Source organism: Triplophysa dalaica, chromosome 8 (genome assembly GCF_015846415.1).
Source record: "Triplophysa dalaica isolate WHDGS20190420 chromosome 8, ASM1584641v1, whole genome shotgun sequence".
Lineage (NCBI taxonomy): Eukaryota > Metazoa > Chordata > Actinopteri > Cypriniformes > Nemacheilidae > Triplophysa > Triplophysa dalaica.
In genome coordinates, this window is record NC_079549.1 from 15850140 (window position 1) to 15866030 (window position 15891).

Below are 15891 nucleotides of genomic sequence, written 5' to 3' on the forward strand. Positions count from 1 at the left end.
ATACCATTAACTATTTACAAATCAGTCAGGGATAGGCCTGTCAATGATACATTATTTAGGGTCTCAATGGACATATTCGTACTCTTTAATCAAAGTTACACTGATTTTGCATAAAATATAAGTTTAAATATTTTAAATATCACAAAAACCGCCCTGACCACAGCTGTTGTATAAACTTTAACCAAGACTTAACCCATTTAAAATTCTTTTTTTCTTTGACACTGACAGTATACAAGTTTGAAAATTAAAAAAGTCACTGCATTTTTTTAAACAATGCCCCTTACACGTGTAAAATGCTTCTATAAAAGATTTCTGAACACAAGGAATGTAGGCTAATGCTAAAAAACAACCAATCAGGAATCTAGAGCTCATATGAAGTTATTTGATGACAGGTCATGTAAAATTTCAACAAAATGTGATGATTTCAAGAGTGACATTTAATTCCACGTTTCACTTTTAAGTTGCATGTAACAACTTTTTAGGGATGTAGCCTAATGCTAAAAAACAACCAATCATAAATCTTGAGCTCATGAAGTTACTTGATGATATGTCACAGGAAACTTTAACAAAATGTGATGATTTCAAGAGTAACATTTAAATTCCACGTTTCACTATTAGGTTGCATGTAACAACTTTTTATGAATGTATTAACATCATACCATCCATTGCATCAGTGCTCTGTTTTAATAGCAAACATGGGGGCAATTACTCTTTCACACACTGTTGTCCACAGGCTCTTCCGTGTCCTTCAAATTAAATCACTTGAAATGTTGTGTGTGTTTTAGGGACCACTCCAAATGAATATATTCCTTGCTGTTAAAATCAGAGCATTGCTCTTGGATCTGTGTGTCTGAAAGAGTCCTCGTCGTCTGATTCCGATGTTGGCACATCGCTGGAGGGTGTGTGTAGATTGTTTGGTCCGGCACTTCCTTGGCACACGTACCACTCGTTGAGGTTGGTCACCTGAGGCGAAAGGTTCGACGATCGGTTCCTGTGGGGCTCCAGGTTGGGTGAAAGGGCATCACCCATCGGCGTAGACGAGGGATGGTAAGATGAGCCTGTGTTGGCGGAAGGGGGCGGAGGAGACTTGCAGTGAACCTTCATGTGTTTGCGCAGAGAACTTGGGTGAGTGTACGACTTGTCACAACCCCTTACTTTACAAAAGTAAGGCTTATCACTCGTGTGGACGTGAGAGTGCTTCTTTCTGTCACTGCTGTTGGCAAATTTCCTGTCACAGCCATCAAACTCGCATTTGAAGGGCTTCTCACCTAGGAGAAAAGAAAAACATAGAAGATATGGATATAGCTTTGATAAAGAAACCATCCATGCATATTTTAAATTAAGAGGTCCTGTGAAAGTAATGACATTTGTTTTCCTAAGAAAATAAAGCCTTTTTTCCTTGTTAACTAGCAGAAATAGATGCATGGCTTAAGTGCATTATTTATGCTTGTCCTTGGAATATAGAGCATTGTGCAAAATCATAACAATATCACACATTAACTGAACAGTGGCTTACTTATTTTCTGTCATTACATCTGAATGTTCAGACATACCACATTGTTGTTCCCTGTAAATACTTTTCAACTGAAGCTTGCCAAAATCTCGTCTTGTATTTTTCGTCCATTGTTATTACAGGACACGCCAGTGATTCAGACAGATCAGCAACTGCACAAACATTTTGACCCGCCATATGCCCGAAGTATAATAACTGCCTCGGCTTCATATTTTCAAGGATAAAAAATGTTAAAAATGAACGCGATCACTGTGTCATTGCGTGAAAACGTGGGTCATTATAACATGTACCCTTTGACGCATATTCAATGTTAATTCAAGATGCCAGCATAAGCATATGATCTATATCTACTCTGGGTGGGTTTGATACGGTAGCCTACATATTCAGGGGGTAATTCATGTCAGCACGTGTTATGAGCAGAACATAATGCTGGCTAAATATAGTTTAGAAAAAAATGCAACGTCTTAACAACTGGCAATAACAAATTGGCTTGCACTCCCACACACTTCTGACTCGCAGATGAGTTGAGAACTTATATTGTTTATATCCATTTTAACATGATTTAGTTCATTAGAAAGCACAGCTACCAAAGCGACTATGTTTATTTAAACAATATATGTTAGGATTCTGCCTTCGAAGGCATAGGCCTTACTTGCTCTGCGAAGTAATACCAACACAGTTTGGTGGATCAAAATAAGTTACATTTGCATTAGTATGGAACTAATAAACTAACCGCAGTTCTCGTGTGGAATCAAAAAAGACAACACGTGCAGAAAGCTACTAACTTTTACACATGGTTTCCCCATGGAGAATAAAAAATTCGCACTTGTTTTGTTCTGGAGTTTTCACATACGAAACATTTAAATTATGAAACACGCTCTCAACTGCAGCTTAATTTTTTCACCTTACAGTATTGTCTCCTTAAAAAAATAACGCATCAATAAAAGCACATTTAAGCACTAGCCTGATCATTCCAGTGTAGAACTATTGCCATACGCACAAGTTGCTACGATTCGTATGCAAGTTGATATCTCATTGCATTTGCAAAATAACACGAGACTAATCAACATCACACGGTTCTTTTCAGACGATCAATTTGCTTGGCAAAGCAGGATGCATAAGAATTCGGCAATGCGCACTGTAAACAAACGACTCTGTTTGTAGAGGGGAAAATTTGTGCGTGGGGTGGGGGGACAAGAACGTATTTCTTTTCCCACATATTGTCGCGACATATAAAACATATCCATTACGCGTAAAGTACAATGGAACATCTCATTCGTATACACATTTACCTAATCGTAAATGGATAAAGTTTATCCCAAAGAGCATTTGAACTAACCTGTGTGAGTCCTCTTATGAATCTTCAGGTTTTCCGAGCGCGCGAATACTTTGCCACAACCGGGAAAGGGGCACGGGAAGGGTTTCTCTCCCGTGTGTACGCGGATGTGATTGATAAGTTTGTACTTGGCTTTAAACGCCTTTCCCTCGCGCGGACACTCTTCCCAGAAACAGACGTGACTGCTCTGCTCCGGTCCCCCTACGTGCTCTACCGTTACATGGTTCACTAGCTCGTGCATGGTGCTGTAAGTTTTCGAGCAGGGTTTCTTCGAGGTCTGCTCCTGATCAATCCATTTGCAGATTAACTCTTGCTTGATGGGCTGTCTCATGTATCGCAAAAACGCTCCCGTGGCTCCGTGAGGAGCCGTGGCGAGGTTCACATTTAAGTTCATGGAGTTGTAGCCGTGTAGAGAAGAAGATCCATAGTGCTCGGGCCTGTGGCCGAAGTGCTCTGGCCTGCCGTAGATGTCCCCCGGTAGACCCAGACGCATCTGCCCGTTAAGGGCATGGTGATGGTGGTGGTGGTGGTGGGCACCTGGGGCCGCTTGCTCGTGAAGTCCAGAGAAAAGTGGATGGGCACCACCTTCCGCGTGCCCATAAGCACCTGTTGGGGAAATGAACATGCCATGGTGATGAGGGGAGGAGGCGGAACTATGCTGGTCGCCAAGTGCATGCATAGCAGAGGCTGAGAGCTCTCTCCTGAGGATGAAGTCCCTGCTGGTGGCGTAGCCTGTGTGGGGGTGAGCCACGGGGAAACCAACTGTGGTCTGAGAAGACGTGAAAGATGCCGCGGTCTGGGCTTCGAGATGGCTTTGAACAGGCTGAGAGGGACTAAGTTTGAGAGCATTGGTCTGTGCCATGTGCTCGGGTCCAAATGGAGTGAGAGCCACTCCGGGGTCGTTGCCCATCTCCCCAGGGTGGAGGTGGGCATGGTGGGAGTGCGGGTGATGCCCCCCTATCCCCGGGAAGCCTGTCATATTCTGATGAGGAAGGGCTTGAGTCGATGCCAAATCCGCTAATCTTAACGCCGAATTCCTCTTGCTTAAAGGGGGCTCCATCACTACGCTGTCATGTCCACCCTCACTGCTATTGTTTTCCCAAACTACAGGCCTTCTGAAACCATTAAAATATATGTATATGGCCGTCTATAGAACTTCTTTTGTCCTGCCTCTAACTCTGCTTGCTCCTTTTCCCACTCTGTCCTCAAGCGATTGGCAGAACATACAACAGTTGGAGGACACAGTGGGGAATAGAGTTTAGAAATGGCACTGCGGGTATTGGACAGATTTCGGTGACTGGCAGTTAAGAGAACGAAGCGATTGGCTGTCTTTCAGCGCAGAGGCTCAGCGGGGTTCCGCCCCCTCACTCTCTTCATCACTGTTCACTCCAGAAAGTTGTGCTCGCAAAGTTACAGGCAAATCTGTTTACCAAGACACACACACATGTGGAAGGATGTTTTTTCTATGTACGAAACAGAGATGCAGACATACATGAAACATATTGAACATATTGAACATATTGATACCTCCCGGTATCCATAAAATAAAATGCATTTTAAAAAACGCTGTTTAGTGTGAACCCAGCAATTTATACAGAAAAATTCAGTTGTACATATTTTCCTTCATGGATGATTTTAGTAGACTAACACAGCCTAATGTATAGTAAGTATAGTAAGATAAAACATTTTAAAAAATCAAGACACTATTTGATTGTCAAAGTTCTGCCACCAAAAAAGGGAACACGGCTAAATACACACAACCCGCAATATGCATTTTTGTCAAGATAGGTTTATTGTAATGTCATTTAAACGCAGCAACGTGAATATATATTTGAACAGTTAAATTTATATTAAAATACACAAATAAATGTATTCTGTGTAAATATAACATCTTTTGGGGGAAAATCCACTTGTCTCCTTCAGATATTCCTGGGTGAAATCCAGTGTAGTCAGAATAAGCTGTCATTTTGTAGCCTATTAAAAAACGTTAGGCCTACTAAAACTCTGCAAGCGTATTTTAAACTTGTCTTCGCCATCAGTGGATAGGCTATAACATTTAAGAAAGATTTGACATAATTTCATCTTTTTGTTTGTTTGTGTGTGCTGTATGCGTGTGTCACCGTGCACGTCCACAATTTACAGAGCCCATGTTAAACTCAGCAGGAAGTGTATGCCATTGATTTAATATGTCTTAATTCAAACACAGCTTTCAAAATGCTTCAGGGCAGTTGTTACCATATTTCAAAAAATGACTGAAAAAAATAATTAAGTAAGAACACGAAATGGTTAAACTGCAGAGCAGGCTTAGATTTAGATTGATTTTAAATGAAAAAAATACATAAATGTGGTATTATATTTTTATATTATTTCCTTTTAAGAATACTAAACATTGTAAAAAATGTTGTTTGTTTGCTTTGACTAAGGACTTGACAAACTATCTTTATAGGCTTATTTGAAAATGAGTTTTTCGTTCAAATTAAACAGAAAGTGCAACAATTGCCAGTGTTAATTCTAATACAACCCAAAGCATTAATATTTAAGACATCCCAAAATGTACCTCTGAATTGTATTAAGAATAGTATTTTAGTCACGAGTGAATGTTACTCCTGTAAAAAAATCATATTCATCAAGGCAATTTACAACTAAATTGATAAATACAAAACAAATAAATAATATAGTTAAAACTAAGTTGTGAGGGGACATTTAGAATTTTCGGTAGCTTTTTTTTATGAAAACGACATAACGGAGGGAGATGGCTAGCACTTGTCCGCCTTCAACCTTTGAACAGAGAAGATTTCTTAACATAATAAGTTCAAAGGGTAACATATGTGGTCTCCACGGGTCGGAGGTCAAACACCCTTAAAAAAAGGTCACGAAAAGTATCCAACAATGGGTTGCCATATTGATAATGTCAGACTTGAAAGAAATGTCGTGTCGCTTTGTCTAAGAGCATTCAAATTTTTTGGAAAGCCATATTTCATGTAGACTAAACTAGAGGTAGCCTATGTTTATTCCTGTGCACAAATAGTGGTTTAAAGGTCAGCTTGGAATGTCAGTTTTCACATGAGAAACAATATATAGCCTTATACACATATTTTTATAACGCAACGAACCGTTCAGTTTGGTCTTTTGGAACTTCTTCCCTTCCTCGAAACAGTGGAAAGAATAAAAACAGCAGCTATGCGTTCCAGCCCGACTGCACTCTGTCTAATTTTTCTTCTTCTCACTGCCCATTGAAAAGGAGAAAGGTTTTGTGGTTTTCTGGAGAAATAAAGAACTTCTTAGAGAGGTCGGTAAACGTGACTTTGAACTTGGATCAGATCCTGCGTTTCCTGTGGAGAGGGTAGAAATAGTCTTGGAAGAATGGTACATAACGTTCAGACAGCATGGCTTTGAGCTGAGGCACACAGAATTCTCGAAGTTTTAAACATCCTTCGCTCTTTTATTTACAACTTAAAGTGTTTGGAGGCGAAGAAAACATAAAGTGTGTAGGAATGGGACTTTATTGGACTAATAGGTTCATATAAATTGTAAGTAAAATTCCATTTACTTAAAGTCAGCATTTAAATACAATCTCGGATGCTTTATGTGAAAGGTTTTTTGGTAGACCCTAAATAGTCCCTCGAGTGACTTATGTGCATTGACTTGGACTCTATAACGTAATAACCCTCTAGCATATGGTTTTGGATAACTCCACTCGGACGGTTTCATTATTGTCAGGGAGTGTACAACAAGGTAACCTGCAAGGTAAGATATAAGCGCATATATTGTTCCGTTGGGACCATAACCACAAAATATTTGAAACACATAATATTAAAATATATGTTTTAAACAATTAAGTTATTTGTATTATTTTCAAGCGGAATGACAGGCTCTTGGTCCGTGACGTCACATTTTTCTATTAAAAGTGTACCAGATTATGCTCGGATATAAACCAACATGCATTAAAAATGAAGTAATCTAGAGAAATAATATTCTTAAACTCATTTGTTCATATGTCAGGTCAAAACATAGGACATTAACATCACACGTAATCTGCTAATGCATTTTAAACCTTTTATCTTGTAATGATGTATATTCTTGTAAAGGAAATAAAATTGTGTACATTATGGGGCTACAGTAATTTATTTATTTATGCATATTTGCTACAGTCTAACAAACAGTGCATTTTCTAATCCAAGAAGAGTTATTGTAGAAGCGACAAAGATGATATTGGTTTATACTACATACACTTCCTTTGCCTTCTTTCCCCCAACTATATCGTTTTAATGTATTTTTTGGTAGCCTATAACAAATTTCAATATCATAGCTAAATGTATGAACGTTATTTATAAATCAGATTTTATTTGTGATTTAGCTTCCTCTCGTCCTTTATTCAGATGTTGGCTGACCACTGCGTGCATAGCTGGGAGCAGACTCGTTTTTAAATCCTCTACAGTCTAAATTCATACGATAGCCTATCATTTGGATACTTACGTGCAGATGGCTCAAAGCACCCTGAACAATGTTTTCGAGTTTGTATTTATTGATGTTATCGTTGTCTGTTTGTTTGTTTAAGTCATTATTATAAGTTAATTCTCTCATAAACATTTTATATTAATATTAAATATGCATATATTGTATTTATAGTTCATGCAAAGCATTGTGGATTACGCATTGAGTCCGTTAGGACATCGATTTACACTTTTAAAGCGGTCTGATTAAAATGCAAACATTTTTGCTTTCCAACCTATTCCCCGAAAATCCTCTCCGAAAAGTAGGCGGTAATTGTAGGTGGAAGATGGCGATCAGCGATTAGTTGCCAAAGGAGAGCGTTCGATTGGAGGGGCACCTTGGATTGATGAGGAGCGGCGGCCAATGAGAGCGCTCCAAATGAATGACCGGGTTCCAGTTAAAGGGGGCGTAAGAGGAGGTAGTGCCAGTCCACTGAGAAAGAGGGACCCTCCGAGATAAACATAGACAAGCGAAAGAAATAAACATTCCAATTCGAGATGCTTCAAGAACAGAGAAGACACAGTAAGATAATTACTCGTCTTTTCGTGCAATCTTAAAATAACGACACCGACTCAGTTTGCAAGGACAAGCGCAAAGGAATCTTCTCATTTCGGTGCATTGGGGATTTTGAGTAACAAGTTATCCACAAGAAAAATATAGACTAACTCGATACGAAAAGCTTTTTTTCCTGTGAACGGATCGAACTTCGTCGCCTCATGTCGTGTTTTCAAATCTGGAAGTTAATATTCACGTAGTGCATTAGATTTTATTTTGTTTTACTGAAGAAGCGTTGTGCATAGACTGATTTAAAGATAACAGGTTTTGGTTAACGAAAACATGTTACTGGACGCTGGGCATCAGTTCCCTGGTTTGGGAGTGGGCACATTTGCTAGGCATCATCACTCCTCCAGTGAAATGCAAGAAAGAGACTTGAGTTTAGCGCAGAACAGCTTCGTCGACTCGGCGCACATGGGCGCCTTCAAACTGAACCACGATCTCTCTCCCGGACAGAGTTCTGCATTCACGAGCCAAGCGCCCGGTTACCCCGCAGCGGCTCTGGGTGCGCACGCGGCTCATGTCACGTCATATGCGAGCTCGCCGTTTAACTCCACGCGGGACTTTCTCTTTCGCAGCCGTGGATTCGGGGAATCATCGCCGGCGGGCGGTCAACACGCACTCTTCGGCCCCACTGCCGGCTCCCTCCATCACTCCCATACAGACAGCCAAGGCCACATTTTGTTCCCTGGCATCCACGACCAGCATGGATCTCACGGCTCTCCAAACGTCCTTAACGGGCAGATGCGTCTCGGACTACCGGGGGAGGTTTTTGGCCGAACAGATCAGTATCACCAGGTCTCCAGTCCGAGGACCGATCCCTACTCAGCCGCTCAGCTGCATAACCAGTACGGCTCCATGAATATGAACATGGGGATGAATATGGCAGCGCATCATCATCACCCCGGTGCCTTCTTTCGCTACATGAGGCAGCAGTGCATTAAGCAAGAGCTTATCTGTAAGTGGATCGATCCAGAGCAGCTCAGCAATCCCAAGAAGAGTTGCAATAAAACTTTCAGCACCATGCACGAGCTAGTCACCCATGTCTCGGTCGAGCACGTTGGAGGACCCGAACAGAGCAACCACATCTGCTTTTGGGAAGAGTGTCCCCGTGAAAGCAAACCATTTAAAGCCAAATATAAACTGGTCAATCACATCCGCGTGCATACAGGAGAAAAACCTTTCCCTTGCCCGTTCCCTGGATGTGGCAAAGTCTTCGCAAGATCAGAAAATCTAAAGATTCACAAGAGAACGCATACAGGTAATTATGACTTATTTGCTTCGTTTTGACACATTCGTATTTATATGTTGCGAGTATGTTTTGGAACTACATTATTCTGTTTACCATATCCAAATCATGCTGTAAATAGTGGCGATTAAAAAAAAGCTGATTTTGCCAGATTGATGTATTTGTAGACTTTGAAATATACGTAGGTTGACGCTTAAAGTAGACTTAGATTTTAAAAAGAAACGCGTTGCATTGTTTAGTATTCAATCTGTGCATAAATCTGATAACACGGCTGGAAACGATCACTTCTAGTCTAGTAGAGAGTAAATGCGATGTTTTGCAACAATGTAGTGAATTATGTAAGAGACTGTCGAGGGTTTGTGGTTCATAAACTTTAAACGGGTCAAAGGCTACTCGAGGGCTCATCGCGTGAGCAGAGCAGCCGTAAATCTCTTCAACCGGTTTAATGTTCGCGTGTACCAATGCTCTGGCACTCGGGTAACTACGTCAGGATTAAGAAATATACTAGTGTTAATTGTGACAATATTTTTGCCCACATGATGAATATTTTAATCGCTCTTAGTAAAATAAAAAGATTGCATTATAGTAGCAGACAGCAATACTGATAAATTCTGTAAGTGAAGAACATTTAAAAACAATTACAGAGTACTTTGCAGAGGCCATATAGATTGCACGTGCAGACATGCACATGCATATGTAATTTAAAAGTAAATACAGAACATTACCAGCATAAAGACAACGGCATTGAAATAAGAATGTATCCTAGGAATGGGCGATATGTGGGCCTATTGTTATTCTTTCCATTGCATTGACAGTCGATGTGTTAGACAGGCCACTACCAGGGTTGCAATTTCCTCTTTAGAATAGACGGCGGCATCGAGCCTTCTATTTGTCAATGTGTTAATTACATTTTGATTATTTCTAACCAAATGGTGAAGTTTTGTGTGGTGATTGTAGGAAAATGTTTAGTGACGCACGTCCCCGTTATTTCAATCTTGGTTTTAGTCAACAAAGCGAATTCTAGCAGTTGACTTTCTTATTTTATTGTGGTTTTGTTGTCACATTGATTGTGTTTCGTAGATAAGGTTGTGTGAGAGACCCCCTGTGTTGTTGTAAGACGTATGGCACTATTAGTAGGCTCCGTACGTCTGTATATGTAAAGAACAAAAACAATGAATTTAAATATTTTCGAATAAATATTGTTCAAATGAATATAGTTTCTTCATAATTCCCTGTAGCTACAGTTTTTTTGTAATTGAAAACTATTGTGTTGATTTTAACTAACCCGTGCATTTTTATACGTTTTTCTTCGCAGGAGAGAAGCCATTTCAGTGTGAGTATGAGGGCTGTGATCGGCGCTTCGCGAACAGCAGTGACCGAAAGAAACATATGCACGTTCACACGTCGGACAAACCATATCTGTGCAAAATGTGTGACAAGTCCTACACGCATCCCAGCTCTCTTCGAAAGCATATGAAGGTAATTCATACAGACGTTGAATAATAAAATACATTACACAATTGTTTGGTCCCTAGATTGATTAAAGATTATATTTCTTATGTATAATAACTTTAATAAAAGACACAACACACGTGATTCATATAATGCATAATATTACTTTTGAATGTCCTGGAACTCTTGATTCATATAAGCTTTTCATGTCTAAATTTAACAGTGCTTTTTCGTGAACAAGTTGTTTTATACTCGCTACTCATAATTCATTCCGCGGGTCATTAATTATTTAAATCTTTATTTTTTCAGGTTCATGAATCGTCTCCATCTGCATCTGACTCGTCGCCAGCGGCAAGTTCTGGTTATGAATCTTCAACACCCCCTGGTTTGGTGTCCCCCTCCACTGAGACCCAAAGCAACAACAATCTGTCGCCTTCCTCAGCGGTGCACAGTTCCAACAACCACAGCAGTTTATCGTCCAATTTCAGTGAATGGTATGTTTAAGACTGTGTCATCCCAAGAGGAACCATTTCAGAAAACCAGGAGATCCATACAGCTTGTACAAACGAACGCTCCTATATTATGCGCTTGTCCAACAGGATTTAATATACTCGCATCAACAGAGGAAACGTGCGCAAATGCACCAAACACTGTTTTTGTACATACACACTCTCTTTCCCCAATGGTTGTAATAGATTTCGTCGGTTTTTGGTGTATAGATGTTCCTTCAATGGTAGCTATTTCTCTAACTGGACTTTTTAGTGCACATATTACCATAAAGTTGTATTATCATAATGATTATTGTGATCCCATTAAGGCAAACTGATTGTAACTTAACATCTATTAACTGGAAAGAGTGCCAAAGTCAACCTTTAACGAAGACAGACACAATATTTGCTTGTGAATGTATATCTTAGTTTGCTGGGCTTAACTTGTGATGTTTTGTGCTTTGCAAGTTTGAATTGTGAAATATATTTGGAGGATTGTGGGGCAAATCAATGTCGTGCCGTTAAATATCTGTAACTACACCCTTCTTTTGTAAATATCGACTGCCATATTTATCCATTTGTAATTAAATTATGGTATTTACTTGCTACAGATGAAACAATATTTATAAAGAATGTTTCTTTACTATAAATATGTACAATTATGGGCTGAACAGGGGCAGTTGTTTTGTTAAATGTGTTTTTGTTCAAAGTTTGAGAAGTGTTTTCTTCATTATTGTGATAAGAATTTAACTGCATACAGATATAATAAAATGTGGTGCAAGTGTATAATCTTTACAATGCGTCATGTTCTTTGCCGCGCTATGTCCACATGAGTTTAAATGTGGAACTTTTAGGCATTTTCCAACATATTTAGTTTCGTTGTTGAAATCAGTGTTTTTTATGTAATCGGAATTTAATGTTCATTTTAAAACAAATTGGTGACTCAGAAAGCCACTCTTTTGCCAAGTAGATTATATTAAATTATGTCTTAAAATGTATTTTTTTACATTTTCAAAGAAAAGGAACCGTCATAAAACTGGAGAGATTTCCCATTTTTAAAAACAAAAAGCATTTTTTAGAGATTTCGCCCCAATGTAGGCTATATAAGTATTGAAGCACCTAAATAATACACTTATAAGGTGTCGATCCTCATCCGACTGAAGCAAGTTAATAGACAACAATTGATGTAATTATGACATTTTTTCTTAAACTTTTCTATCGTTTCTTAAAGCGGATATGTTTAATTTTAACGAAGTTGCACCTGCCCTCTTCCGTACCCATTCTGAGCTTTGGTAAATATGGAATTTTAAATCAAGCAGCCGTGAACTTGAATTTGACTCTGGCACTCTTAAAGCTTTAAAACTCCTTTCTCGGCGGTAAGGGGTGATTTACGATTTCTGTAACTTAGCTTAAATCTCCGATTCAATTTCTCGTGAATTTGCGATTTATTTCGTATAAACGATGCGTGTATTCACGAAGCTATAAGATAAATATTTAGTTGCCAAAATGTAGTCAGAGTACATAAAGAACTATATAAAATTCAAGATGGGAATTTGCATGATGCAGCAACAGGAAAGCATATAGTGTCTGGTTATGTCTGGTTATGCCATTGATTATATCACTGACAACATGAAAAGGGTTATGAAAACAATCTTACAGCGTGGATAATTAATAGACTATAGGTACTTGAGAGCAATGTGCATCCATGTCACTATCTGTAAGAGCTCCAGAGCAATGTGGTGTAACTGTTGTGAGGATTAGATTAATATTCATGTGCGTAAAGCCTGGGGGAAGGGATAGACAGTTTGTCACTTTTCTTGTTGTTGACTGTAAAATCACTACAATTACCACCCGGTGCCAGAAGTGTTCTACGATGGGCACATGGGTGTCTACATAATGTATACCTAAATAAACACATTTCATTCACATAAAACAGGTTTAGTACATTATAAATGCCACCCACGAAAAGCTATTTTGTCCGTTCAGATATAACCAGAACACTGGTTATTAATGTGCTGTTGCCTATGGGCTGCCCATAAGACCCCCTTTTCTGTCTGTTAATTAAAACGCTCACTTCTTGCCTTGTGTTAGATATAGTACGCCGTATATATATTACATATATTATATATTTTGATAAGGCATACTTCAAATTATGTGTTGACCTGCTTAGGTAGAGATGGTGTGACCTGTGAAAGGTCAGCGTCCTGCAGAGGTTGGATGGCATTTCCTTCTCAATGCATGCGGTTTTGATATTGATTCATGTAGAAAGACCTGCCCTAAGACAAATACTGTTCACGACTGTACTTTCAATTTGAACCAAAACTTAAAAAAAAACAGGTACATTTACACAGTCAGAGAAAGGATTTTTGTGATTTTATTATTATTATTTTAATAAGGGATTTTAAATTAGCATGGCATCCAGGAAATCAAAGAAAAAAGTAAATAGAATGTGTTAAAAAGTTAGCTTAAATGTGTAGCATATTTTGATTTTTGATTTTTTGTGATTTTATGCTTCAGTTGATTGGCTTTTCTACCTTTTTACGAGTGTTGTCAACTCACTCTCAGACTGGAATCATAAAGTAATAGGGAGCACCTCCACTGTTCCGCGTTATTGTATTTTTCATTACAGACATTACAATTCACTTTGTGTAATCATGGGTGAATAAAATAATAGTTACAAACAAAAAGAATAAAAATCACTTGTTTCCAATTATGCTTATGTTAGGATTGTGTGTTAAGAATTTTTGATTAAATTAACTTTAAAAAGCTTAAACTTTACTAATTAGCACCGACATGTTAACCAAGAGCAGTAATGGTTCGAGGTTGTCAGACAATCTCATTTTGTTAGAGCAATGGCTGCAGTCATTTTCCAGACGATATCATCCACACCTGCAGAAATATGCAGTCCCCCTCTCTCTCTCTCTCTCTCTCTCTCTCTCTCTCTCTCTCTCTTTCTTTCTCTCTCTCTCTCTCTCTCTCTCTCTCTCTCTTCTTTCTCTCTCTCTCTCTCTCTCTCTCTCACACACACACACACACACACACACACACGCACACGCACACAATGCACATGTGTATTACTGTTTTTGGCGCATTAGCTATTGTTTTTTTTGCTTGGAAACTTAACTAGTCCTTTTAGTAACTGGTGTTGATCCTGGATTTGTATTTTTCCGTTTTGTTTAGTTCTTGTAACGGCCAAAGTGTTCCGAAGTATGCGTTTGCGTAACGTCTTACACAACACTATACTGTTAAAGAACTACTGTAATTTTGACCAGACAATCAAAATAGCATCCCCTTTAAGTCTGACAGGTTGCTATACAGTGTAGGAGTCGTCGCTATTAGATATAATATAATATCTATAGATATATTTGTTAAAAATAGGACCATTCTGCATCGAATGGAACTTGAATATTGGCTTGTAATACATTACTCTTTATGCAATTGACTCTGTTTAGCTAAATGAATAATTTTTGGCAGTGTATCCCATATTGTAAATAGTATGGTTAACCGAAATTAGTTAAATGGCAATAGGAATCAGTTATTAAAAATGGGAGTACATCCGAGTCAGTGTGGTACGGTTGCAGAATGACGGGGAAAACACACACACACACATACACACAAAACATTGAAATTAATAGATTTCAAAGTTTTATTTTGCATTGAGTTACACATCATAAATTGAAAACAACCTGTTATTTGCCAGCTATGCGGAAAGCTCTCTAAAAGTGTAACCTGCTGTAACCTTGCGTTGCTCTCTCAATAATGTTCTCCCAAAGATGTCCACCGTGAAGGAATATTTTCTACCAATAAAATAGACATTTATGGAATTGTATCTTCTGTAAGTCGTTCATGTAATTTAAAATAAACGAATTTACAGAGAAAGAAATCGAAGGATATATCTAAGCTTCACATTTACTTGTATTTATTCTTATATATTAAAGTAAAATACAACTATTTTATCTCACGTAATTCAACCTCCCGGGTAAAAGAAAAATTGAAATAGTACTACCCTATATAAATACTAAAAAAAAAATTAACAGATCACTGTACACTATTTGAAGGTTACCCATCTTGTTTGTTTTCTATTTATTTGCCTGTAGATATGATGCTTGGGGGCTTAGGGGAGATTTCTTAAACGCTTTTTTTTTTAATTATTTGTGATGATAAATTTAGGTGGAAACATGGCGACCTGGTTTAAAAAAGCAATTTAATCACAAAAAGGACCTGTTCTTGCTATATAACCAATTCGCTAAGCAGGTTTTCAGATATAGCGCCAACAATCTCGCTTCAAATTATTGCAGTATATCACATTGAGGATAAAAATAGAAATACTATAGAAGTTGTTACTACATAGAATTGAGTCCAGAGGTCCAAAAGTACTAAATAAAGGCCAAAACTCCCCAGCCCGCGAAATTGAAAATACTGGATATTGCGTTCAATGGTGATTGAAATTAAACAATACTGAATATATTCAAATAAATAACAAAAGCTTTCATTTATTAAAAACAGGATTTCAATGTTTTAAGTATTAAGAGATGAAGTCAAGTGGCATAAAACAATTGGCATAAAATACTATACTATACAACTGTAATGTTTTATCTCAATGTGGACAACTAAAGGGTTCCGCAATTATCACTTACCATTAGTTCTGTAAACAGAATCTGATCAGAAACTATCAGGAAAGGATTTCTATTCCACTGGTGTACTCATAGACCATAGACGCAATGTGTGCATGCTGATTTGAACCTGTCACTGGAGAAATAAAAACTTAATTAATTAAAGGAACACTTGTTAAAACACGTCCTTA

At 38.3% G+C, this 15891-nt stretch overlaps 2 protein-coding genes across 4 annotated transcripts; one reads left to right on the forward strand and one right to left on the reverse strand.

Moving 5' to 3' along the window:
• Positions 1 to 419: 419 nt before the first annotated feature.
• On the reverse strand, positions 420 to 5942 carry zic5 (zic family member 5 (odd-paired homolog, Drosophila)). The gene is made up of 2 exons (XM_056754588.1): positions 2853 to 5942; positions 420 to 1268 (listed from the first exon to the last, which is right to left on the reverse strand). Exons 1-2 carry the CDS (start codon positions 3907 to 3909, stop codon positions 823 to 825), a joined length of 1503 nt encoding a protein of 500 aa, XP_056610566.1. The 5' UTR covers positions 3910 to 5942; the 3' UTR covers positions 420 to 822.
• Positions 5943 to 6206: 264 nt separating this feature from the next.
• zic2a (zic family member 2 (odd-paired homolog, Drosophila), a) lies at positions 6207 to 11885 on the forward strand. Of its 3 annotated transcripts, none has more exons than XM_056754589.1 (4): positions 6207 to 6596; positions 7607 to 9159; positions 10463 to 10626; positions 10909 to 11885. In XM_056754589.1, exons 2-4 carry the CDS (start codon positions 8181 to 8183, stop codon positions 11101 to 11103), a joined length of 1338 nt encoding a protein of 445 aa, XP_056610567.1. In that variant the 5' UTR covers positions 6207 to 6596; positions 7607 to 8180; the 3' UTR covers positions 11104 to 11885. The 3 variants fall into 3 exon arrangements, with proteins under 3 accessions (XP_056610567.1, XP_056610569.1, XP_056610568.1); XM_056754591.1 differs by having other exon boundaries at positions 7610 to 9159; XM_056754590.1 differs by having other exon boundaries at positions 6207 to 6379.
• Positions 11886 to 15891: the final 4006 nt, after the last annotated feature.